The following is a 27207-nucleotide window of genomic DNA, read 5'->3' as shown; positions in this document are numbered from 1 at the left end:
CTTATCTCTCCAGCCTCATCTTTCTGGCGGAGGTGGATGGGTCCACTAGTGAATCCAGAAAGATCATCAAGCTGCAAAACTACACCGACAGGTAGGAAACTATTCGTTTTGCAGCCTGAATCTTTTTGGATTCACTATGCTGTGCATAGACTTTGTAGCAGTTTCTCATGTTTGTGACAGCTGGGTGGAAGATGAGCGTTGGTTATTAAATATGTTTTGAAGCACCCTTTGTCCGACTTGTGCTTCCTTGTTCATCTGTATATCCACACGGTAGTGTTTCGTGAACGTGTGCCCTGAAGCCCATGTTGCCGCCAGGCATATGTCCTGAATTGGTGTGTTAGCTAGGAAAGCTATTGTGGCTCCTTTTTTCCTGGTAGAGTGGGCACATGTCCCCTCTGTTCGTTCCTGCCCTGCCTGCTTGTGGCAGAACTGTATTGTTTGGGCGATCCATCGCGCAATTGTTCTTTTAGTTACTAGTTTTCCCATGAAACTGTTAGCGAGGGACACAAAGAACTGCTTTGTTTTCCTGTGTTCCTTCGTTCTCTCAATGTAGTGCATGACTGCCCTTCTGGCGTCCAGAGTGTGCAGTGCCCTTTCAGCTCTTGTTGCCGGTTTTTGGAAGAAACTCTGTATATGTATAGTTTGATTCAAGTGGAACCTTGACACCAACTTTAGCATGAAGTGTGGGTTCGTTCTAATCACCACCCTATCGCTGTGTATCTGTATGTAGGGTTCCTGTAGTGTTAGTGCCTGCAGTTCGCTCACTCTGCGCAGTGAAGTGATTGCTTCCAGGAAAGCTGTTTTCATGGTCAGCATTTCTAGGGAGGCCTTGTGAATCGGTTCGAAAGATTCCTTCATGAGTTCCGTTAGGACTAGGTTAAGGTTCCATGCAGGTGGTGGCCACCCTCTTTGGCGGTGCAATCCTCTTTGCTCGCTCCAGGAATCTCTTAACGACCTGTGATGTGAAGAAACTCTTGCACGTTTGTCCTCTTGTGTAAGCAACTATCTCTGCCAAGTGAACCCTCAGTGAGGATGAGCTCAGATTTTTGTCGAGCAGGTGCGTGAGGTACTTTAGCACTGTTGAGTCCTTTTTCATCTTATTGTGTAGCTTTTCCCTCCTGCACCACAGTGTAAATCTCTTCCATTTCGCTACGTAGCACTTCCGTGTGCTGGGTCTTCGTGCCTCCCGAAGTACCCTTAGGGTGCTTTCTGGCAGTTTCAAATGCGCAAACTATGTCCTCAGGAGCCACACTACGAGGCACAGGCTCTCTGGCTCCGGGTGCAGCACTTCTCCGTTTTGCATGGAGAGTAGGTCCTTTCTTCTCCCGAATCTGTGGGGTGCACTCTGTCATCTCCATGATCTGCGAGTACCATGTCTGCCTGGCCCACTGTGGTGCCACCAGTATCAGGGTCATGTTGCAAAGCGTAAGCAAATGTCCTGGACCAGTCTATCCATAGGGCATTCCCCAGGGAGCCCTCCCCCGGCTGTCTGGATGCGAAGTTTTGGCATTTTGCATTCTGGCGTGTTGCAAATAGGTCTACTGACTGTGTACCCCACCTGTCGAAGAGCCTTCTTGTCTCTTGTGCATTGAGTTCCAACTCGTGGGATGCCAATGTCTGTCTGCTGAGCCAGTCTGCTTCTACATTGTCCTTTCCTGGTAGATGTATGGCTAGCAGGTCTATCTTGAGTGGGATGGCCAATCTCCATATCTCCTGCGCTAGCTTCGAAAGCGGGGCTGATTATGTCCCCCCCTGCTTGTTGATGTAAAACATCTCTGTTGTGTTGTCTGTATCAACACTCTCTGGTTGTACAGTTTTGTTTGGAAGGCCTTTGTGGCTAGGAAAACGGGCTTCAACTCCAGGTAATTGATGTGTCTGACCGCATCTGCTGGTGTCCACAGGCCTCTGAGTTTCTCCATGTGAGCGCCCCATCCCCTCTGGGACGCGTCTGTGGTAATGGTCACTGTTGGCGTTGGTTGAGTCAGAGGCTTTCCTCTTATGTTCCACCATGCCATTTCTTTCTGCACTGCGTGCGTTACAACCACTAGATCCTCCCAACGACCTGTAGCTTGTGACCATTGCTCCTGTAGCCATTCCTGTAAAGGTCTCATGTGGAGCCGTACGTTTGGCACTAGGTGTATGCATGATGCCATCATGCCCATGATTTTGCCCGCTGTCCTCACTGTCCGAGCCTGCCCCTTCTGGTAGAGCTGCGTCTCCCTCACAAGCGCTATCGTTCTCTTCTTGCTGGGGAACACCTTGCTCTGTAAGGTGTCGATCTGTGCTCCCAGTAAGATTTTTATTTGTTCTGGTTCCAGGGAGGATTTTCCCCAGTGGATGGAGAATCCTAGGTTCATCAGTGTGCTGGTCACTCTCTGTGCGTGCTGCTTGCACGTTTTGTATGAGCTTGCTTTGATCAGCCAGTCGTCCAGTTAAGGGTACACCTGTATCCCTTCCCTTCGTAGGTGTGCTGCGACTGTTGCGAGGCACTTTGTGAAAACCCTTGGTGCCGATTTGAGCCGGAACGCCAGGGTTGTGAATTGCTAGTGGTCTTCTCCGATGATGAATCTAAGGAGGTGTTTGTGGCTCCTGTTCATTGGGATGTGCAGGTAGGCATCTTTTGGGTCTATGGTGACCATGAAGTCCCCGCCTTGCAGATGAGGAAGTACCTCTTGTAGGGAGGTCATCTTGAACCTTTGCGTTCTTACGAACTTGTTTAAGAATCTTAGGTCCAGGATGGGTCTCATAGTTTCATCCACCTTTGGTACCAGGAAGTATGTGGAGTATACGCCCTTGTTCCATTCCCTGTAAGGTACTGGCTCTATGGCTTGTTTTTGCAGGAGGTCCTTTGCTTCCTCCCGAAGGAGCTCTAGGTCTTTTTCTTGCTAGTGGCCTTCTTTTTGGTTTCCTGTCCGTTGGCTTTCCCTCCAACTCTATGCAGTACCCGCACTGTATGATGTGGAGTACCCATTTGTCTGATGTTATACTCTTCCACTCCCTGAAGAAGTGTTTCAGTCTTCCTCCCCCTGGTCTTACATGTACGGAGGTGTCTAGTTCGTGTAACTCCTGTCCGATGTGTTCGTGCTCCACCCTGGGAGTTTTTGCTCGGGTGGGCACATGGAGTTTTATTAAGTCACTTGGAGGCGGGCTGCTGTCCCCCTCTTTTATGTCCACGTCCATTCCCTCTCCCGCGAAAGGACTGGCCTCTTGGTTGATACTGCCAGGACTGTTTTTGCTGCCCCTGCTGTGTCTGGGTGTCTGCTTGGTGGGCTTGTTGGAACGCCTGGTGTGATGTTCCTGGCTGGTTTCCTCCCCTGCCGTTAGGTCTCCGTGACGGGGTGCCCCTTTCAGTACCTCTGAACTGAAATGCCCCCATGGATCTTGCAGTCTCATTATCCTTCTTCAGTTCGCTGAGTTTCTCGTCAACTGGGGCCCCGAACAGCGTTTCTCCGTTGAACGGTGTGCTGAGGATGCTGTGCTGCACTTCTGGTTTGAAGCCCGAAATTCTGAGCAAGGCTTGTCTTCTCTCCGTGATGCCCATCATCATGAGCCTGCTGGAGGGGTCTGCTCCGTCCAGGGCAGTCCTGAGGCAAGAATTGGCTACATTCTTCCCCTCTTCTACAAGGTTTTCAGCTCTTTGCTTGAATTCCTGTGGGATGTTCTTTACTAACTCGCCCAGCTCTTCCAGGATCTGGTATTGGTGCCTGTTGAGCAGAGCATTGGAATTCACCATGCGCCTGTGCATTGCGGCATTCCGTTCAATTCTTCTCCCCACCAGGTCCATCCTCTTGCTTTCTTTGTCTGGAGGTGGCCCAGAAGTGGTAGGCACATTGGCCCTCTTTCTTGCCGTAGCTGCGATGATGGAGTCTGCCGAGACCGATCCCTGAATGTAGGGTGGGTCCTTGGAGGAATGTTTATACTTTTTCTCCGACCTGGGAGTGACTGCTTTGCATGTAGCTGGTTCTTTGAAAGCCTCTTTTCCCTGTGCCATGACACTGTCGTGCATGGGCAGGAACTGGCTCCTTGTTTGTGTAGGGAGCAGTGTCTCGAGAAGGAAGTTTGCTTTCTGCTTTTCTTCGTCGAGTTTTACTTTGAAAACTGCAACTGCATTCCTGATGACTGTTGTAGACCCCGATGTCATCTGGCAGTGAGGGCCTCGAGGGGTACGTGTCGACGGCTTCCTCTGGGCTCTCGGTGTCTACGTCCTGCCAATCTATATCCTGAGTCTCCGAGGATGCAGACCAGAGGAGTGTCCTGCGGTCGTCGTCTCCTTCCTCCTCGAAGTAGGAGGCCTCCTCCTCTTCTCGGTCATCGAAGGTCTCGACGTCCACCAACTGTCCTTCGACGTCGTAGTCCTCCTCGTCCGTTTCCTCGACCACCTGTAGCCTAGGTTTCGTCTGGGTTGTGTATTCTTTCATCCTGGCGTCGAAATCTTTTTCGCTGCAGGATGTTTTCCATTTTGGCCTCGAGGCGTCTTTTCTTTTTCTCCATTCCGGCCACGTGGCCTGCGTCGAATGGTTCAGCGCTCTTTTCAGCGCCGAGCAGACTTTCGTCGTCGAAGGTTTCGGTGCCGAGCTGGGTTTCGGGTCCTTCGGTGGTGCTGAAGGGCCCTTCGGGTCCTTTTCCCTCGGCGTCGTACGCTCCTTCCCGGGGGCGATTTTCAACGTCTTTTGCTGTTCTCCAGCTCTCAGCGCCTGGGAGTCCTTCTCAGAGGATCCGCTGTGCCTTGGTGTAGCCGCGGACACCGAAGTTTTCGGCGTTGGCGCTTGAGGTTTTGCCCTTAATTTTTAGAGACCCGGGGTCTCTTTGGTGCCCTAGGGGCCGTAGAGTCTCCTACCTTCTTTGGAGTCTTCCTAATATCGGTCTCTACGACCGTGTAGCAGTCGTATTCGGCGGCGGCGTTGTCCTCCTCATCTGATGATAGCCCCAGGTCTCGACGGGAAGGTGGCTGTCCCTTGCCCTGCATGGTGGTGTTGGCTATCCTCTGTCTCTTTCTCACTCGAAGAGTCTTCGGCTTGAAGGCGGAGCAGGCGTTGCAGTCATCGCTCTTGTGGTCGACCGGTAGGCAAAGGTTGCAGACCGGGTGCTGGTCCTTCTGCGCATACTTGTGGTGGCAGTTACGGCAGAATTTGAAAGGAGTGTTGTCCATCTCATGCTTTCAGGGACCCCCCCATGAGCTTCCATTCTCAGATAGTCGAAGTTCTTGAAGTTCTTCTTCCCCTTCGTCGTCCTCTTCGATGATGGAGTCTCCTGTAGTCTTCTCAATCTCTTTTCTTGCCAAAGTGCGTATTTTTCTTCTTCTTTCTCCAAAAATGTCTGGAGCCCTTTCGGGAACGATCCAGACCCAACCGCCGAAAAAAGAATCTAAAGATGGCACCCAGGAGTGGGAGCTTCCGCAGGAAGCGTACCGACGTCACCGGAAATACACCAAAGGTGGGGCGTCGACGCCCACCTGGGCTACGAAAAAAAAAAACACAAAGAAAAGACTACGAATCCGGACCCAACCACAAGACCGCGGAATAATGCACAGCATAGTGAATCCAGAAAGATTCACACGGCAAAACTTGTTCATCCGATAGAGACTTCTAGCCAGATTCCTAACCTTTAAATAGATAACCATGCAATGCCATCCCCGGAGGAGGGTCTGCGGACAAATTTAAACTAGGAGGACCTGTAGGACCAAACGAGCAAAGTGCCCATCTCTGGGGATCAAACCGTGACCACATTTGGCAAGAAAGAGGCCCTAGTGCGCAGCACCAGTTCGTTAGGGTAAACCAAGAAAAAGGGAGGTTTGGATGACAAAGACAGTAGCTCGCACACCCTCCAGGCAGATGTAATTGCCACGAGTAAAGCTGTTTTATTTGTGAGCAGTCTGAGGGGAATATAGTGAAGAGGCTCGAAAGGAGCACACATCAAGATTGTGAGGACCAAATTAAAGTCCCACTGAAGTATAGTAAAAGGAGAAATGAGGTACATATGTACAAGGCCCTTCAGAAACCTATTTACAACAGGAGACTTAAATAAAGAGGGTTAGTCAGGCAGCCACAACAAGGCAAACAGAGCAAAAAGATAACCCTTCAGAGTACCAAAAGCAAAGCCCTGCTGGTCAAGGGTAAGAATAAAAAGCAAAATATGAGAAAGGAAGACAGTGGATCAATTGACTTTTCTGTACAATATGATACAATCTTACATATAGTGCGTTATCCACAGTTTCTCTCCGATTGTACTACGCATACAATAGAAGTGGTGTAGTGTTCACAATCTGTGTGTCCTAGAAATAGATTTGTGGCATTTAGATGACCTAAGCTGCTACTGCCTAGCTGTGTGTGTGAGCTCTAAAAGAAGCCAGACTATTGCACATATCAAAAGGGAGCTGTGATGGCAGACATGAGGGGGAAGTTTGGTGGGAATGTGGCAGGTGTCTACTTACCATCGAGATGTCCAGACCCTCTTCCAATGTCAACTCCAAAGGTCAGGGGAGCATCTTGCTGGTGTGTAGTGAAGAGGAACTGGGTGCCCAAGCCCATCAGCACCATGAGGTTCATTTCAATCTCATGTTGAAGCAGTGGCAAACTCCATGGCCATAAATGAAGGCTAAAGCTGTTACTCTTTAAATATGGCTGACCCAGTCCTTTTAATTTGATAAATGTAAGGGAAAGCTGAGACTGTCGCACATCTTTATAAAGTATCAGTTTACATTTTACATTAGTGGGGTGGCTCACTCAATTCAGGGAAAGTTATTTAATTTGCATACCGCTTGCAAGTTCTTCCAGTGTTCCTTTTTTTTTTGGTTTACATTTTTTTATTGAAAATAAACTTTGGCATATACAGGCCTTAATAGTATATACTGTATCATTGAAAGTAAAAAATGTGCAATTCTATAGGAAACAATACAATCAGTCATTACAGTGTCGTAAGTTTCCTTGTGACAGTTCAAGTTTCACAGTTGGTGAAGTGCAGAGTTCTCCCAGATAGGCATTCCAGGCCCCCCACTTTGATCCCATTTCTTAGGACATCCTCTGGCTTAATAAACATCCTTTTCGGCGACCATACATTTGTCCATTTCCGCCAACCCGCCAATCACCAACGGCTTGTCGGCAACCCCCATTTCACAGAAATGGCTCTCTTAACCAGGGTGTAAATTGCTGTTCAATGTGGTCTGAGAGATCAGTTGCTTCCCAAATGTTCAGGATTCCCAGTCGGGGTGTCAGCACGAGCGAATTTCCCAGTGCGTCTGCATCTGGTTTGTGGCCAGTTCCTAGATGTGTCGTATGTAGGGGCAATCCCATAATATGTGGTAAAATGTGGTAATTTGGTGGCAGCCGTGCAGGCAGAGAGCATCCTGTTGTGTCCCCAATTTAGCTAGCGTTACCCCGGTAAAATATGTCCTGTGTAGGACCTTAAGTTGAACCAATCTGAAGCGTTGGTTAATCGCGGCTTCCCTAGGGAGCATCAGAGCCAGCTGCCAGTCCTCATCGTGAAGCTGTCCTAAATCTGATTGCCATCTGTCCTGAGAGTGAGAAATGGATCTGGGAGGTTATTACACAGTTTACGGTAAGTGAGGAAATGACCTTAGTAGGAAGGAGCTCAGAGAGGAGTCGGTCTTCCAGAGGGGAAGAGTCCTAGACAGTAGTCAGGTCTGTTAGTGCTGTGTTATGGGCATGACAGATTTGTAGGTACCTGAAAATCTCTTTGGGTGCCAGTTTATGTTTCACTTGTAGTTCTTAGAATGTGATTAATTTTCCTTTGTGTAAAAGGTTCCCTGGAGAGCCCTATCGTATCCCATCTGTTGAATCCTACCTGATAACACAATGATCCCAGTTGTTGAGAGAACCATAGAGGAGTGGACTTGGGCAGCTTTCCCTGCCATCCCAATCTTATTAGCCAACTGGCCAGACGGAGACTGAGTGAGCCATTGGACCAAGAAATCTCCCCTTGCGGGGTTTAGTATATAAGGCTCCTAAATACCCCTCCCAGCCAGTCCGATACATTTCAAGGTGGTATGCCGGTTTCGACGGGGGACTGTGCAGCCAGTGGTTTGTTGCCACTAATTGTGAAGCCCAGTAATAAAGATGCAAATCTGGGCATGCAATGCCCCCATCGTACCTAGTCGTCCCATTTTAACCCACGCAGAGCGACGTCTCGTCTTATCCATGCGGCTAACGGTTCTAGCACAAGCGCGAAAAGCAAGGGGGATAGAGGGCAGCCCTGTCTAGTTCCTTGGCGCAACTGGAATTCCCTAGAGATATGGTTTTTCACCCGCACCTGCCCCCGCAGGTCAGTATACAACAAACTGACCCAGGCTATAAATTTGGGGCCAAAACAAAAGCGTGCGAGTACTTCAAAAAGGTATGGCCATTCTATTAAATCAAAAGCCATTGAGGCATCCAGGGACATTATCACTGTGACCTCCTCCAGGGAGGGTTGTCTCACAAGCACATTATACACCGTGTGAATATTCAGTGCCGTGTTCTGACCGGGTATGAAACCAGATTGATCTGCGTGGACCAGGGAGGGCAACACAGCGTTCAAGCGCAAGGCCAACAGTTTCGCCAGGATCTTGGCTTCTGCGTTTATGAGCGAAATAGGTCTATTCGACCCACAGCAATCTGCTACCTTCCTGGGTCTTCATATGACCACTATAGAGGCTAGTCTTTGGTCTGGTGTCAATATGCCCTTCTCCAGGCTCTCCGAATACATAAGATTGAGGTGGGGGGCCACCTTCATCGCCACGGATTTGAGAAACTCTATTGAGATATCGGTAGGCCCCATTGCTTACCCTGAGTGAACGCTATAAATGGCTTTACAGAGTTCCTCATTTGTAATATCGTCTTCTAGATCAACCTTTTCGGTTTCCGACAGGGAAGGCAGGTTACTATCCATCAATAATTGTCTGGAGTCTTCCGATGTGTAGGTGGTAGAGGGAGTATATACTCCCTCTAAGTGACTCGCAAAAGCATCTGCAATGTCCTGTGGGTCAGATATTCGCACACCCTCATCAGTGGATAGTCCTGGCACCCATCTGTGTCCCTGTTCTCTCAGCTCCAGCCAGGCCAGCATCTTGCCCGCCCATTCCCCCATCTCGTACACTCTGCAACGTGTGGACAGTAGGCGCACTCTTGCTTTCTCTTGCAGTAGGGCTTTATACTCAAGATGCTTGATCGTTAGGTCAATGTTTTTTACGAGTAGCGGAACGTACTATGTGCACTTCGGTAACACAGACACAATAGATAGCTGCCGATTCCTTACTTTTGAATTTTCCAGGCATCAAACTAGATCGGGAAACCTTTGCCTGAGCAGTACCCCTGTGCGCAGTCTGGTGGCTCAATTTGGCTCCGCATGGTGTCGTCAGAGTTGTTGGCGCCAGATGTGACGCTGCGGAAACCTAGATAGTGGCACCTAGGCATGCGGGTTCATGACTTTCCACGCCAGAATGCAGAGCCATGAAGTGAACTGACTAATGTGTGTTCAAACTAGGGGCCTGAAAAGGGAGCAACCCTAGCCTTATAAATATGTCCGCAGAGCGGGGAAGCATGGGTGGGTCTGTAAGGAATCAGCAGCTGGATATTGTCTCTACCAGGTAATGCTTAACTAAAGGTAAGTAACTTGTTAATCTGATAGAGACTTCTAGCTGCAAATTATTTACCTCAGAATAGATTCCCAAGGGATACCATCCAGGCAGTGGGGCTTCGGACACATTGACTAAACAGAGCAGAAAGATAGCCCTTGAGAGTGCCCAGAGCAGAGTCCTGCTGAGCAAGGGGAAGAATAAAAAGTAGAATATCAGAAAGAGGAAGGAAGAGGGTTGGACTTTTCTGTACAATATTTAACACATTTATCCCACAGCAGACATTTACCGTTTTGGAGGAGGGGCGCCTAGCAGAGCTACAAGAATGACTTGGGCCTGGTCGGTCTTGATCTTGAGAACTCTGCGCAGGAGTGGTATGGGCAGAAAGGTGTACAGGAGGCCGGAGCTCCACTCGTGAGAAAGTGTTGCAGAGCGATAGCTGCTTTGGGAACTCAAATGCGCAGAACTGCTGACACTGTGTTCTCTTCTGAGGTGAAAAGATCTAACCATGGCTCTCCCCACTGCTGAAAGAGACCTTGCGCCACCTCTGAGTGGAGACACCATTCGTGAGCCGCCAGGTATCGACAACTGAGTTGGTCCACCTTGGCATTCAGAGAACCTGCCAGGTGTGGAACCACCAGGGTTATGCCCTGTTCCAGCCATGTCCAGAGACCCAGGGCCTCTTGACAAAGAGTCCTTGATCCCACTCCGCCCGGTTGTTGCAGTACTACATGGTGGTGGTGTTCTCCGTTAACACTTGCACTAACTTCCCCTTGACTGAGGGAAGAAATGCCTTCAATGCTAGTCTTAACTCCCAGAGCTCCAAAATGGGGAGTCCGGTTTCTGCCAGTGACTAGAGTCCTCTGATCTCCACCTCTCCCAGATGGACACATCTGCCACTACGGTGAGATCTGGTTCGGAAAGGGAGAGGGGACTGCCTCTGACCCAATTGTGGTTCGACAGCCACCACTGCAGGTCTTTTGCCTTTCCCTCAGACATCTGGAGCACATTGGAGAGATTTCCCTGATGCTGTGTCCACTGGAACTTCAGGTTCAACTGCAGAGCATGCATATGCCATCTGTCATTATTTACCAACAGGATGCAGGAGGCCACGAGGCCCAATAGCCTACGCCATTCTCACCGAAATTCAGGATAGAGGCTGAAACATCGATTTCATAACTTGAATATCCTTGACTCGCTGTTCGGGAGTATAAGCACGAAACCACAATGTGTCCACACAGCTCCGATGAAAGTGAGCATATGAGAAGGAGTCCAGTGTCTCTTTGGCACATTTATAGTGAACATCCGCAAATACAGAAGGTCCGCCGTAGTTTGCAGGTAAGAGAAGACCGTCTGAGGCGAGGCTGCCTTTAACAGCCAGCCGTCGAGGTAGTTGAAGATTAAACCGCCCAACCTGCGCAGATGAGCTGCTACCACCGCCGTCACCATGGTGAACACCCGAGGGGCCCTGGTAAGGCCAAAGGGGAACACGGTGCACTGAAAGTGCTCTTGGCCTACCTTGTACCACAGGAAATGGAGAGAAGCCCTTTCAGATTGACATGCGCCCACAGGAATTGGAGGTATAAAATGGTTGTTTTCCAGATGGTAGATCTACTGATATGCGTTAAAGTGGAAAGCATCGGTCTTCTTGAAACAATAGCAGTGAACACCAAGCACTCCGCCTTCTGGGGAACTCAATCAATTCACATAAATGTATGTATTTAGTGCCTGGTGTAATGCCCATGCTGTATGTGCCCAGGACTTTTCAAGAATATTGTGGCACATTTCAGAGCACAACATGCACAACTGCATATGCCTGGCTTCCGGTCCAAGGCAGGAGGGTGATTGAATTCCACTCCAAAGTAGGCATCTTCGTTGTGGACTACTTTATCAAAACTGCTCCGTTATGCATAGTCCACCCGAAGCGCCCTAAAGTTTGTATGTGTGCACTATCAATGCTCGCACAGTTAATGGCCAAATAGTGTGCATGTGTGTGCATAAGTGTGAGAGAGCATGAGAGAGACTAAGATGATATATTATGTGTTAATCTGCAAAATGCTGCGGGCTCAGCCAAAGCATGAAGGACAACCCTTAGAGCTAATGCCTGAATGGGGCTCACCCAAACAAACAGATGGCTTAAGAAGGTTGTCCCAAACCGCTTCCAGCTCTAGGGGTATATCTGTTATCAGTAATCAATTGTATGTAGGTGGGAGTGTCGTGGTGACATAAGACCTTACCAAAAAGCTAAAGCAGTCTGTAGCAAGATCAAAAAGGGAATTCAATGCCTTTACATTGCAGTATACACCTGCAAGCACACCTTACTTGTTATAACATGTATTTTTTACACGTTGTGAGAAAATGTATTTAAATGAACGAGTGTGCTTTTCAGAGTTACAAAAATAACAAGCTCTAGTTTGACAGAGTGCTAAAAGCCTTTGACAAATTACAGACCACTGAGCAGAGAAGTAGAGAAAGGCTTTGAATACTTGGTGCTCAACAATTTAGTATGTATTTCTAATTTCTGAAGGCACGTTAACGAATAAGATCATCTCACAGATGTGAATAAGCATACGTAAGCAATACCTCCCAAGAGAAAATGCAGATGTAGTGCTACAGTTTTTTCCAGTTTGAACGTTTTCACTACTTTAAGACGAAAGTAAATTGACTCGGTCGGTTGAATCAAAAATTACACTGTTACACTTGTGCTCTGACGGTAATGTTTGCTCAGTCCTTTTAAGTCACATTCCGCAGGAAAGGTTTTAAATTAACTCTAATAGACCTCACTATTAAGATTTTCGCATCAATTCCAAAGACTGCTCCACTGATTGAAATGTCTGTGAAAAAACAGACATTGAGGACAAACACCCTCTCCGGCCAAAGAGTTGTTCACACTTTGCGCAGTTCCATTGTATTCTATTAACACAGTGAGAAACACTTTGCCACAAGCTTAACAGTGAAAGAATCCACTGCCTATCTAGCATGCTGATACCAATATCATATTATGCCTGCACTTCAGAATGGATGTAAAGGGGTTGGTACTTGAAATATAAGAGCGATGACATCAGGTCTATTTTAGAAAACACTGCAAAAAACAAACCATAATGCCAATCACACTGAGTTTAATTTGATATAATTACCTGGAGATAATCAGACTGAATAATGGTAAGCAAGTGATCCTTGGTTAGTTCATAAAAAACGTCTGACGTCATAACCTGGGTAAACTCCTCACAGAGGAAATGTAAAGCTTGACGATGCACCCACTTGGAACCATATGGCTGGGAACTCCACTTGAGAATGGCGAGGACAGTTTCTAAAGAGATGCTCTCTGCTATTATATCCTCACAGCCTACAAGGAAAGCAAAATTATTATTCAGTTATTTGAAGTACTCAGCAAAACTATTAAATTAGATAAAATGGTTACAAATACAGACTCGTTAAGTGGGAAAATAAAGTGCCCATAAATTGGACATATAAAAATACATTATTTAAAAATGCTTGTCCTGTGCTGGATCAAAAAGAACTGCAGTTGTTAATTCTTGCTCAAAATTACTGTGCAGGTCGGGATTTTGGAAAGATTTAAAGGAAACATGTGCCAGTGGTCTTTCGGATCTATTGCACTTCGAATGTGCTACTAGCTTCTTTTTTAGGTTTCGCCTGGCGTTATTGCGCAAGCAGATCGCGCAGGCGAAATCTAATGTTTACAATATGGGATATAGGAACATCCCGCGGCTCCCATTGGCTAGCTCCACAAATGGAGGCTAGCCATTGAAAGCCGGATCTGTCCGTCAAGGCCGGACCAGATTCGTGGGCGTTCCTGCGATTTCTTCCCTCTCCAATCGTCATCGCGGCGGTGGGCGGAGTTTCGTTTTTTTTTAATGTGTTAGTTTTCGCCATTCTGCGGCCGACCGTCGCCGGAAGACCAGGTGAGTGCCTTTCTAGCCGTTCCCTCCCCCCTCCCGCTGTCCGTGTGCCTGCCCGCCCCCCTCCCGCTGTCCGTGTCCCAGTCTCTGGGTCTATCAAATTCAGAGGAGGCTCGGGTGGGGGCTGCCCCCACCCTCCTCTGGAGCGAGAATAACCCGATCATATCCATGTATTTTAAGGCAGATAGCGCCTCGTTACCATGTCAGCGCCTGTCGCCTCGGGGACGCCCCAGGCATCCTTGCTGCGGGCCTGGCTGTTGGTGTTCACAAACATGCGCCATACTTATCCGTTACTGTTCGGAAATAACCATATAAACACGTTGTGAACATATTTCTTTAAAGATACAGCAAAAAGCAAGATTTAGGAAACCCGACTATAAATCCGACATGCTTCGATCTTATTTCAATTTTACAGCCGCCAGTGTGTAGCAAAGACATCTTCTTGGGCGCGAACTTGTAATTTATGCCCAAGCGCCTTGGCCATGTAGGCGCTGTATTATGACTCCCATAGCCTCCCCAGCCCCGGTTTCAGTCGAGAATAGGCGCCTCAGGTATCACAAACGGATTGGGGTGACGGTTAAAGAGAGCCAATACACAACAGACAGCTCTTTATTATGGGCCCCAATGTTCTGGTGACATCCAGCCATTCAATATGTAGTTGGTTCGTAACCAGCAGCTGCGTATTGCCCAATGACGTCCTGCCTTGTTCCTGCTGACGTGATAATAAACCACGACAAGTGGGCTTAACTATCACCAGCACTCCAAAGGGCTTTGTTAACCTTTATAATGCATGCATTGCGTGCATTTTTTCAACAGGCGTGCATTTTTTCAACAGTCGTCCATTTTATTTGCTTTTGAATAGCTCAATCACACCGTTTGAATGGCCTCAAAGCGCTTTATGACCCTAGATGTTTTTGCGATGCTGGGGCTCACGTTGCGCACAGTATTTTTAACAAAATTATATTTATTTGTGTGTATTTTTCGAAACAGTGAAATGTGTGCAGAAATGAGTAATATAGAATACTGCGATTATAGCTTACACGATTATAGCTACTGGGCTTCCAAATGGAGTAGAGTTGTAATGGGAAGTATTTGACAAGTCGGAAAAGGAAGGATGACCCAGGAAAAATGTTCTTGCTCTTTGTGGCATGATAACACACCAGTCAGTCGTTGCGCATTCGGGCATGCATAGAAGGCGGCTCTAACCAGCAAATTTCCATGCTGCCAGGACAGCTGGGGAGGTTAATGCACCTGTTGCCCAGACCCTCATAAAAGCAGTAGGGCGCGGGTTTCATTCCTGCTAGAAAGCTCAGTGGGCTGCTGTGTCTGCTGCAGACCCGGTGTCTAATTACTACTCTGAGCGCTTGAATCATAGTAACATAGCTCAGGGGGTTGAGTGAATACTACAGAGATATGTTGCTGACTCGCTGGTCACCGGTCACTATTTAACAACAATAATGTTACACTAAATATTTAAACGTTGCGGGACACTTTGGCATATGGTGGCGCTTCATAATTGGACAGTGCAAAATATTATTATTCTACTATTGTAAGTTGAAAAGAACTAAATAGGTGTTGCATTTATTTATATAAAATAATATTTGACCGAAAGCAGCTCACATTTATTTTATATAAATAACAAGTTATTTTCAAGAAAATACAGGGCTTAGGCAGGCCATACAGCTAAATGTACATTTCTAATACTTGCCAAAGGAATTCCTTTTTCCAGTTCCTTTTTGGTTGCACCATTTGAGTCATGAAAACGTGGATTTCTGTGTGATCATTAAGACGACTGAACACTTAAAAAATAATAAATATTGTATTGTGCCCAGGAAAAGCGCGCGCAGCCTCTCATGCTTTTTCGACAAGGTATTGTCAGCATACAGTGCAAAAAGAGAATTCTACTAAATAGGATAGCCCTCAAGCAAGCGTTTTCCAAGTTTTCGAATCTAGTAGGACTGTGATTGGTGTGTTTGTGCCGAGTGCACTCTGTCTCATGTACAAAACCAGTGTGTATTTTTAATTTTGTGTATAGTTTTTTTTATATAGCGCGAACTCGGCCCAAAGGTATCTGGGCGCTTTACACGAGCACCAGGTTGCATCACATAAGGATGCATTCATTTTTTGTAGGCACGGAGAGATGAAGTGATTTGCCCAGAATCACAGGCTGTTGAGTCGACGCCGAGATTATTCAGTCCTTGTTCTTCAGTCTATCAGGTTTTAAAAGACATGGCACCGCCGGAAGCGGCCTCTTGTGTATTTCTGAGTTATTTTGCTGACCCACGGGTTCTCCAGTGGTCCCCCTCCTCCTCCTCCTCGGGAAGCAGAACAGGCAGATTTAGGCAGCCATCCTATTGGCCTCAGTGGGACGTGCAGGCGATAAAATCTATTTATTGGTTCATATATTTACTAATAGTATCTTAAAAGGGGTTTTGTTGCAACATAGTTCTTTTTTTATTTTGCATATTGTTGTGTTTGTTTTCCCTTGCCCTCTTCAGATCTCAAAGAGAAAGCAGAGTGTTTTTCCCCTAGAAAAATAACAAGCATTTACAATGCAATGGTCTCGGCATTATTAAAGGTAGAGCTATTGGCATTGCTCATGACATTTTTTTTCTTTTTTTTTAAAACATAAATAAATGGTATTGTCATTTACAATGGCAATAGGTGAGCATTAGAGAGTATTCACGGACACAGAGCACACACAGAGCCGCGCACACACACAGACAGACAGACCCAGACAGACAGACAGACCCACGCACAGACAGACAGAGCCACGCACAGACAGACAGAGCCACGCACAGACAGACAGAGCCACGCACAGACAGACAGAGCCACGCACAGACAGACAGAGCCACGCACAGACAGACAGAGCCACGCACAGACAGACAGAGCCACGCACAGACAGACAGAGCCACGCACAGACAGACAGAGCCACGCACAGACAGACAGAGCCACGCACAGACAGACAGAGCCACGCACAGACAGACAGAGCCACGCACAGACAGACAGAGCCACGCACAGACAGACAGAGCCACGCACAGACAGACAGAGCCACGCACAGACAGACAGAGCCACGCACACACAGACAGACAGACAGAGCCACGCACACACAGACAGACAGACAGAGCCACGCACACACAGACAGACAGAGCCACGCACACACAGACAGACAGAGCCACGCACACACAGACAGACAGAGCCACGCACACACAGACAGACAGAGCCGCACACACACGGACAGACAGAGCCACGCACACACACGGACAGACAGAGCCACGCACACACACACAGACAGAGCCACGCACACACACACAGACAGAGCCACGCACACACACAGACAGACAGACCCAGACAGACAGACAGACCCACGCACAGACAGACAGAGCCACGCACAGACAGACAGAGCCACGCACAGACAGACAGAGCCACGCACAGACAGACAGAGCCACGCACAGACAGACAGAGCCACGCACAGACAGACAGAGCCACGCACAGACAGACAGAGCCACGCACAGACAGACAGAGCCACGCACAGACAGACAGAGCCACGCACAGACAGACAGAGCCACGCACAGACAGACAGAGCCACGCACAGACAGACAGAGCCACGCACAGACAGACAGAGCCACGCACAGACAGACAGAGCCACGCACAGACAGACAGAGCCACGCACAGACAGACAGAGCCACGCACAGACAGACAGAGCCACGCACAGACAGACAGAGCCACGCACAGACAGACAGAGCCACGCACACACACACAGACAGAGCCACGCACACACACACAGACAGAGCCACGCACACACAGACAGACAGAGCCACGCACACACAGACAGAGCCACGCACACACAGAGAGCCACGCACACACAGACAGAGCCACGCACACACAGACAGAGCCACGCACACACAGACAGAGCCACGCACACACAGACAGAGCCACGCACACACAGACAGAGCCACGCACACACAGACAGAGCCACGCACACACAGACAGAGCCACGCACACACAGACAGAGCCACGCACACACAGACAGAGCCACGCACACAGACAGACAGAGCCACGCACACAGACAGACAGAGCCACGCACACACAGACAGACAGAGCCACGCACACACAGACAGACAGAGCCACGCACACACAGACAGACAGAGCCACGCACACACAGACAGACAGAGCCACGCACACACAGACAGACAGAGCCACGCACACACAGACAGACAGAGCCACGCACACACAGACAGACAGAGCCACGCACACACAGACAGAGCCACGCACACACAGACAGACAGAGCCACGCACACACAGACAGACAGAGCCACGCACACACAGACAGGCAGAGCCACACACAGACAGAGCCACGCACACACAGACAGAGCCACGCACACACAGACAGAGCCACGCACACACAGACAGAGCCACGCACACACAGACAGAGCCACGCACACACACACAGACAGCCACCCACACACAGAGCCCAGCACACAGAGCCCCCCCACACACAGAGTCCCACACACACACACACAGAGCACCTGCTTCCCATGACCATAAAACAAGCAGGTGTTGCACACCGCACCTTTTGTTTTTATTAAAATAAAAATCTGTTATTTGTGTAGCGCTTTCACAAAAGTGCTTTACGTCGAATGCGGAAAGGAACATGAGTGGTGCCAATGCACTCGCAACCTTGGAACATATGCAACAGGGAGGCTAAGTCTAAGGGGGCGTAAAATGCAAGTTTGTGAGCAGCGTGATCATGCATTACATAAATTACTCTCTTACAAGGGGGCTAGTTAAAGGCCTGCCCCTGCCCTTGAAGAATCCTCCATTCCTTCCCAAACATACCACACACACCTAATAAATGAGCCCATCCTAGGAATATACACTAGTAAAGGAGCTCTTCCAGCGTGCCATGGTTTTTGTGCTTTTAATGTAAAGTTGTAATTGTGCCTTGTATGGAGATTAAGAAGACGATGTGCAAAAATAACTAACAGAAGTAGGTCCCTCAACCACCTGCTTTGTCCGCCAATAATTTAATTTGAAACAAGTTATATTGCGTGACGAGTAGTGGCTTCCAGCCCTGGTCGGGAGGGGGGCAGAGAGGGGCTGTGGGGGTGGGGGAGAATGCTGGAGGGCTAATGAATAACGCTTCCGCACACCACCTGAGCTTAATAGCAGCACTCATTGTAAAACACTATTTATAATCTGCAGGCTACAAGTTTAAAATCTGGCAAACGCATTGTTTCTTTATACTTGGCAATACGTATCATTATCAAAAGTGTATTGGCAAGGCTGCTCGATTTCTGTTCGATATTGTGCGCTGCTTTTCCAATTGACAATGTTTTCACATGAATGTTGAATTTCAAGCAGTGGAGTCCTTTCTCATTTAGGCAACATTCTGCATTGGACGACTTGTCAAGGGTCGGGTCTTTATGGCTGCTTTTGGCTGTCATTCCATGTACATAAAGAAAGCCCACCCCTAAATTGTGCATCTGTTTGCTACTCCTGTGGGGTTCCATGTGTGCATCCTCAGCATGCTCTGTAGGGTGGCACAGGTTTACCTTGCCAGCACTGCCTGGAATGATCATCAGTAGTACTAGCGGGCATAAATACCTGGGAGACTTTACAGGCATTGTATAAACCGGCATTGCCATGTTCGTGCACCCAAGGACAGAAACAGCAGTGCAGAAGACTTCACGTTAGCAACACATATTCTTTGGTGGAAGGTGAAGATATTTAGTTACAGTGGAGTGGACAATGAGACAATGGGTCCTAACTCAAGAAGAAGAATTATCCTCCTACCCTCAGTTTTAGTAACCAATTGGCATAACTGAAGTTCAGTGCTTCGAAAACTCCCTGGGCCCCATTGTGACCCTACCTGCAGTGCTTATGATAGCTACGCCCTTAAGCATGTGATGTCCACACTCACTTCGATTGATGTTTTTCACCTGCTCCTTTTCAAATGTGTCTATCACATGTGCTGCCTTCTCTCACTCTATTCCCTCTGCCCTCCTTCTTGCTCTCTCTTCTACCATCCCTCTTTTCTGCCTTCTTACTCCCTCCTGCCCTCCCTTTCCACCTCTTCTGCTCTCTTTCACCTTCTTGTCCTCCATCTCTCTTGTTCTCTCTCCTTCCTGTCCTCTCCTCCTCTAGCCCTCCTTCTCCTTCCTGCCCTCCCTCTCCTACCTGCCGCCCTCTCCCATCTGCCCTCTCACACACTCCTACCTTCCCTCTTGCCCTCCCATTCCTTCTTGCCCTCCCTCTCCATTCTGCCTCTTTTCCTTCCTGCCCTCCCTCTCTCTCCTGCCCTCTCTTCCTTTTGATCTTTCTTCCTTCTTCCTCCTGCTCTCCTTAACTTCTATATCTATCACTTCTTCTCTTGCACTCAGTCTCCATCTCTCTCCCTCTTGCCCTCTCTCCTGTCTTCTCTCACACTCCTGGCTTCACTAACATGCCAACATACTTTATGAAATAACTTGTATTCTAATTCAGTGTGCATCTGCATCTAATTGCATTATAAATGCAATCCATATTTCTGTGTAAAGTAAAACACATCAACGTTTTACACATAATTCATAGAAGTTAGAAAAGACCATTTGTCAAAAGCAATACCAAAAGCTCAAACTTTAACAAAGGCGAAACCATTGCATTGTAAATACTTGTTTATTCTTGTTATTGTCCACCTAAGTACGCTGACAACAAACCAGGTCTTACTATGAACAAGTGAAATCACAAGCATGCTTAGTTTATCCTACAGCTGTCCTGCACTAGCGACTTAAGGATGCTATTTTGTCAGCGATGGCAGGGCTCAATTAAATGAAATGGTAGACATGGTCTTTTCTACAAGACAAAGCTTAGTAGACCAAAAAGTGTATACTAGATATCCTTAAAATGAAAAGCATTTACCATTTACTGAAATACTCGTCTGGCATTTTAGAGAGACAAGAACCAGACAGGGTCATGTATTGCTCTTTCATAGTGGTCCAAAAGAATGCAATCCAACACATTTGATCACTGCTTCCACTAACACATTACGATGGGTGAGTAGAGGTAAGGGAAACAGCTCAATAGTTATCGTGGCTGCACTCTATGTACTGAGCCAGCTGAAACGGACCTCGATTACACACAATGGACTAGTAATTCCCTGTGCCTTTTTATGCTGCATGCTTATCATATAATACTAGTTCTTATTTGGTGGCTTGTTGAACATGCAGACGTGTCAAGAGCAGATCCATACCCACCCTAGTCAGCAGAGATGAAATTACATCTTTTAGTGTTTTTAACTTTTCTGTCGGTTTTCAACATAAGCAACTATAGCAAATTTTCCTAGTGAAGACAGTGATGACTAATATTTTAATTTTAGTTACTTTGGTACCTTTATGGACTACAGTGCACAAAACGGTTTCGCTCACCGAGAACGATTAGGTCGCATTTTCTTTCACATAAATGTGATTTTGATCAAAAAGGGAATTTTTTAAAAACGGGAGTTGATCATTATATTTTGACACCATAGAAAGCAACCTTTACAATGCCTTTTCGCGGTATTTAAATTATATCTTGACATTTGAGCTGGTGAAGTGAAACATTTGTCTACACCTGGAGATCAAAAGGACAAAGAGGAATAGTCTTTAGCAATAAACGATATGTCAGAAAGGTTCGGTTCTTGGAAAAATACTGTGCTGGAGAGGTAAAGTTTCATTTACAAGCTAAGTTGCTTCCTGAACCAATGAAACAAAACATGGCAGCAATAGACACAAACTGCTAAGTGCAAATTTCACAGGAGCCTCATGATGAGATTATTCAAGATCAGTGCCTTAATATCGTGTGCAATTCCTTCCTGATTCACCGCATTTTTGCCTGAAACTCCTTGCACGCTTTGCAGCATTTAGCACTGTGGTTCCTAGGTAGCTAGAGACTGCAGACTTGGAGGCGGTCTCTAGGCAGATTTGTGCAGCACTAGGGGAAACTTCTTAAAGGAGTAGTTTTTGTCCTGTAACTCCAGTTCTGTAGTAGGGGTATCTCTGTTATAGTCATAATCTAGTGAATAGTCCCGCCCATGTGCATGGGCCCCGGCAATCAAAAATAATCTCTTAAATTGTCAAAACATGCAGAACTGCAAAGACACTTAAGAGAGAATTTAAAGACAAATAATGCAGCCTATATCCACAGGCTGGGAAATACTAAAGGGGTTCTGCCAACATCACCCTCCCATACCGGAGCAGGGGGTCATCAAAAAGATGAGAAAAGTAGAAAAACCGATATTAAGGGATAAATTACACATTTAATATTTGGAACCAAGAAAAATTATATTATCTTGTTCTTTACAACTTAATGTAAACATATAATTAAACATAATTTATATGGACATATAAACGTATCACAAGAAAAAGTGGCACACAAAATTAATCCAAGGAAGAGCACATCACAAATTACACATATATACAACATCTATATACAACATATACAATATACAAACAGCGTTCCCTAAGCAAGGCAATTGAAACCTTTCTCAAAATATATACACTCCCACCTATGAGTGATATAGATAAGAAAGGGAATCCTATTGGCGCCTGAGAAGAAAATTTAAACAAAACTAGCTTAATGTAGGGCGCAAGAAGATTAAACAAATGTAATTAATGATAGAGGGACTCCTTCAACACAGAAGTGTCGACGCGGTTGCGTTTCCGCCAGTAGACTCTATGGCTTCATCAGGACATGGGTACTAAAACAATGTTATAAAAACACTAATTATATTACAAACAATGTACATGTGCAAAAACCATCTCACCCTTCTGTGTTAATGCAGCATCCGTCGTGCTAAAGGAACCTAAATCCATACCAAACTCATATAGAGGCGCATGCAAGAGTGAAACTCCACAAGCCCAGACTGATCCACAGTGTATAAAAAACATATACCCACAGTGAGTGAAGTAAATCAAAAAATGGTGCGGATAGATAGAAATGAAGGCGCTCCACAAAAAAACACAAAACAACTTAAGTGTGTGTTCACACATGCCAGCAAGCACAGGTCCAAACATACTCTCAATATTACCATCCGGTGAGGAGGGACGTACCTAGTAGGCCAACTATCGATAAATACGCAACTCCCACATGGGGAGGGCAAAAAGGAAGAAACCTCTCAAACTAATGCCCGGGGCTCTGCAAGGGAAATAACCACATCTGTATTCATAAAGTAGCGGCGGGCCACATCAGAACAGAGATCAACTTCCCACAGTTTACCCATCAAGCTCTCGCCCGTATTCACATACCTTCAGGGCAGTCACAAGCGTGCAGTGTCCACGAGTCCAAACAAATGGAGGGACAAATACGTGGAAATCGTTACGAGGCAAAAGAAAGCAGGGCGGCGAGATTACGCTCCTACAGCTCCTGGGGAGATCCAACATAAACACCACTGTGTCAGCACCACTGCGTAGCTAGAAAAAAGTACAACTAAAGCCCTAAAGTATCTCACAAGTTCATAGTTACCGAAGGGCAAAGGACTAGGGGCATACATACCTTATAATGGAGTCACACTTGCTCAAAACACCGGCATCCAAAGTCCACCGGCAACCGACTCACAAAGTTCGTCTAGCTCTCTCGCGTAGCTCCACGGCTCATAAGGAGCGCGTTGTCATCATACGTCACACGTGGGGCGTCCCTTGCCAAGAACAAAAAAAACGGACCACGGGGCGTCATAACCACACTCATATCACTACTTTCCTACAGACAGAAAAGGAAAAGAGACTGCCTCACATAGAGTTAAGGGCATCAATCAAGCCCTCATAGCCCTCGGAAAAGGGCTAAAACACATAATAAATTGCCACATCTCTCAGATCAATCGTCCCAAACCTCAAGCAAGTGGTCCAAGGAACCACATAACTTTCCTTACGTGCATCGATAAACAAAAGAAAAAAATAATAAATAAACCAAGCCCATGTTAATCCCAGTGCAGGGGAAAATAAAATACAACCGCCACCTGAACCAATGATAAAAAGAAAAACAAACAGGGGGTACCAATCCCCGACCCCTACTATTTCACTAGAGGCGCTGCATAATCACAGGAGGATTCACACTCTAAACCCACAGAAGACCAAAGAATTCTGATAAGGTTATGACTAGCAATTTACAAAACAGGCTACACTGTCCAGTACTTCAACTAGAAATTCCACCAAACAAAACCACACACAACACAGCCTGCCCAGTTTCTTCCATAGAGAAACTTGCCTCTACCAGTAAAGACTCTGGAATGATCGAGAGGAAGGCATGGACAGACAAGTCCCATAGGCTGCCATTATGTGGCTTAAATAGGATACTGTGCCTTTAAGAGAACTTTCCAGAACTTCTCCCAGTATCCCAGAATGCACAGCAGGTCCCTTTTACTTTGTTCTCTTTGAAGGCGTAGCACGCCAGACCTGTAGCATTCCTTACATGAATATCTTTCTCCACCGGGGAGGAGGGCTGGCGCTTATGACTACAACAGAGATACCCCTACTACAGAACTGGAGTTACAGTACAGAAACTACTCCTTCTGTAGTAGAGGATCTCTGTGTATAGTCATAATCTAGTGATAGAGTGGCAAGCCCATCCCCACACCAAAGCGGAGGTGGAGAGAAGAAAATTAACACCACTATTGTGCGAACAAATTTCGCAGCAAAGCCTGCCCCACCTGAGCATCTGCCCTGGCATCAGTGTCCAGACAGTAATGCTTAGCAAAGGTATGAACCGACTTCCAAGTGGCCGCCTTGCAGATTTCTGCAATCGGAACATTACGGTGCAAAGCTGTCGTGGCAGCTTTTCCTCTGGTGGAATGAGCCTTGGGTTTACCCCCTAAGGTCTTATTAGCTTTTTGGTAACACAACTGTATGCAGGACACAATCCACCTAGAGATGGACTGCTTAGAGGTAGCAAGACCCGTCCTGACCGATCCATAATTGATAAATAAATGGTCTGACCTAATATCCTTGGTTTTATCCAGATAAAATTTCAGCACCCTCCTAACATCCAGAGAATGTAGAGACCTTTCCGCTGGAGATGAAGGATTTTGAAAAAACGTAGGCAAAGTTATGGTCTGGTTGACATGAAAATCAGAAATAACCTTGGGAAGAAATTTAGGGTGAGTACGCATAACAACCTTAGCAGCATGAAATACAGTATAAGGTTCTTGGCAACACAACGCCTGAATTTCACTCACCCTGCGGGCCGATGTAATGGCCACGAGGAACGCCGCCTTCCAGGACAGGTGCTGCAACGAAGCCTTATGAATAGGTTCAAAAGGCTCCTTCATCTATCTGGACAGCACCACATTCAATTCCCATGAAGGCGAAGGAAGCCTGACAGGAGGGAACACTTTCTTCAAGCCTTCCAGAAAATCTTTGATCACAGGGATCTGGAAGAAGGAAGTCTGAAGGGGATTTCCTGCAGGCAGTCAATGCAGCAAGATGAACCTTAATGGAATGAACATTAAGTCCAGACTGCGCCAAATGTAGAAGGTAAGGAAGGATGACGTCTTCCTTGCACGTCGTCGGATCATAGTTCTTGGACTTGCACCAGATACAGAACCTCTTCCACTTGTAAGCATAGGTAGTCCGAGTGGAAGGTCTCTTAGACTCCTTCAGTATGTCCATACAATCTTCGGGCAGATTCAAATGGCCATATTGCACTATCTCAGGAGCCATGCCGCCAAACTCAAAGACGAGAGGTTGGGGTGCAACATCTGCCCCCCCGAACTTCGTGAGAAGGTCCGGCCTGTACGGCAGCCGTATGTGAGGAAGGAGAGACCGGTGAAGCAGGTCTGTGAACCACCACTGCCTGGGCCATTCCGGGGCAATCAGGATCATCCGAGCCCTGGACCGGGCCAGCTTGATGAGTACCGCCGGAATCAGGGGAATGGGTGGAAAAGCGTACAGAAAGCTGTTCGACCAGTTGATCCATAGCGCATTCCCCAGCGTTACCTGCTGGTAGTACCTGGAGGCGAAGTCTCGGCATTTGCTGTTTTCGGCGGTGGCGAACAGATCTACATCTGGAGTTCCCCACCTTGCGAAGACTTCTCCTAGTACTTCGTCGTTTATGACCCATTCGTGGTTTTCCTGAATCAGTCTGCTCAGTGTATCCGCCTGAACATTCTGCACACCTGGCAGATGGGTAGCCGTTATCGTCAGTCCTCTGGCCAGAAGCCAGTGCCAGATCGCCTGCGCCTCCTGCGACAGAGTGCGTGATCTCGAACCCCCCTGCTTGTTGAGGTAATACATCGTGGTCGTATTGTCCGTCTGTACAAGCAGAGAGTTGGTCTGAAAGGACGGATGAAAGGCCTTCAGCGCCAAGTGAACAGCTCTGAGTTCCAGGAAATTGATGTGATACATGGCCTCCATCGGGGACCACGTTCCTTGAATCTGCAAGTCTCCGGAGTGCGCCCCCCAGCCGTGGAGAGAAGCATCCGTCACGACAGTCTGCGTGGGAATGTCTTTGTGGAAGGGAACCCCTCTGAGGAGATTCTCCGCTGAACACCACCACTTCAGAGACTGAAGAGCATGCAGAGACAGTCGTATCTTGTCGTTCCAAGATCCTTTCCTCTGATCCCACTGGTCCTCCAAGCACTCTTCCAACGGTCTCATGTGCAGTCGTGCGTGTGGCGTTAGGAAGATACAAGAGGGCATCGATCCCAGTAGAGAAGACACCGTCCTCAATGTTGTAGATTGAGTGGTCATAAGAGCCTGAGCCTTCCGAAGGAGTGATAATCGTCACTCCTCCGAAGGAGACATGCTTGCTGACAGCGTATTGATGGAGGCTCCCAAGTACTGTATGCATTGGACCGGAGTCGGGACAGACTTGGACATGATGTGCAACCCCAGCTTGTTCAAGAGAACGCACGTCTTTTGGAAGTGTGCTCGCGCTTCCGAGAAGGAGGCCTTGATCAACCAATCGTCCAGGTACGGTTAGACGAACACCTTGCTCTTCCTCAGGTGTGCTGCTACCACCGCCATGCACTTCGAGAATGTTCTCGGCGCAGACTTTAGTCCGAATGGGAGTACTGTGTATTGATAATGATTGGTGCCGACTTGGAATCGCAGAAACTTCCTGTGTTTGTGTGCAATGGGCACATGGAAGTACGCATCCTGTAGGTCTATAGCACATAGCCAGTCTCCCTGTTGCAACTGAGGATAAATCTGATGCAACGACAGCATGCAAAACTTCTCTCTGCGAATCCACTTGTTTGCCTGTCGCAAGTCCAGAATGGGCCTGAACTCGTTCTTGTCCTTCTTGCGAACCAGAAAGAACCGGGAGTACAGACCTCTTCCTCTCTGAGACAGAGGTACGTCTTCTATCGCCCTTTTCCTTAACAGGATATCGGCCTCCGCCTGGAGCTCGCGCAGCTGAAACTGCAAGCTGACCGGTGGAATTGCTGGAGGCGGGCTGGTGAACCGAAGACTGTATCCATTGCAAACAATATTCAGCACCCACTGAGTGGGTAACGGATGCAGGGGAAGTAAGCGCTCAGGGCCTAGACCCGGCCGGGCCTTTGGTCGCTGGTGCCGACTGTTGGCCGCCTCTGCCTTTCGGGCGCTTCTGGAACAGCCTTCGGAACTGCTGCGGTTGTTGCTGTTGCTGTCCCGAAGCTTGGCCACGCCCTCTGCCCTGTCCACCGAACAGTCTCTGGAACGGGCAGTACTATTTCTTTGTCTCTTTTGGCTTTTCCAGACCCACAGCCGTGAGTGTTTCGGCCTCCGC

The 27207-nt window shown here is 47.6% G+C and overlaps 1 protein-coding gene across 1 annotated transcript in view; it reads right to left on the bottom strand.

The window, feature by feature from the left end:
* The window catches only part of BTBD7 (BTB domain containing 7), a 420230-nt gene that overhangs the window by 238888 nt on the left and 154135 nt on the right, over positions 1-27207 (bottom strand). The window contains exon 4 of the mRNA XM_086937712.1: positions 12706-12914. Coding sequence (XP_086793838.1) covers positions 12706-12914 — 209 coding nt within the window. The remainder of the gene's footprint in view (positions 1-12705; positions 12915-27207) is intronic.

This window comes from Lissotriton vulgaris, chromosome 9 (assembly GCF_964263255.1).
Source record: "Lissotriton vulgaris chromosome 9, aLisVul1.2, whole genome shotgun sequence".
Classification (NCBI taxonomy): Eukaryota; Metazoa; Chordata; class Amphibia; order Caudata; family Salamandridae; genus Lissotriton; species Lissotriton vulgaris.
Note: the sequence above shows the minus strand (reverse complement) of the source record. Positions and strands in the feature narration are given on the sequence as shown.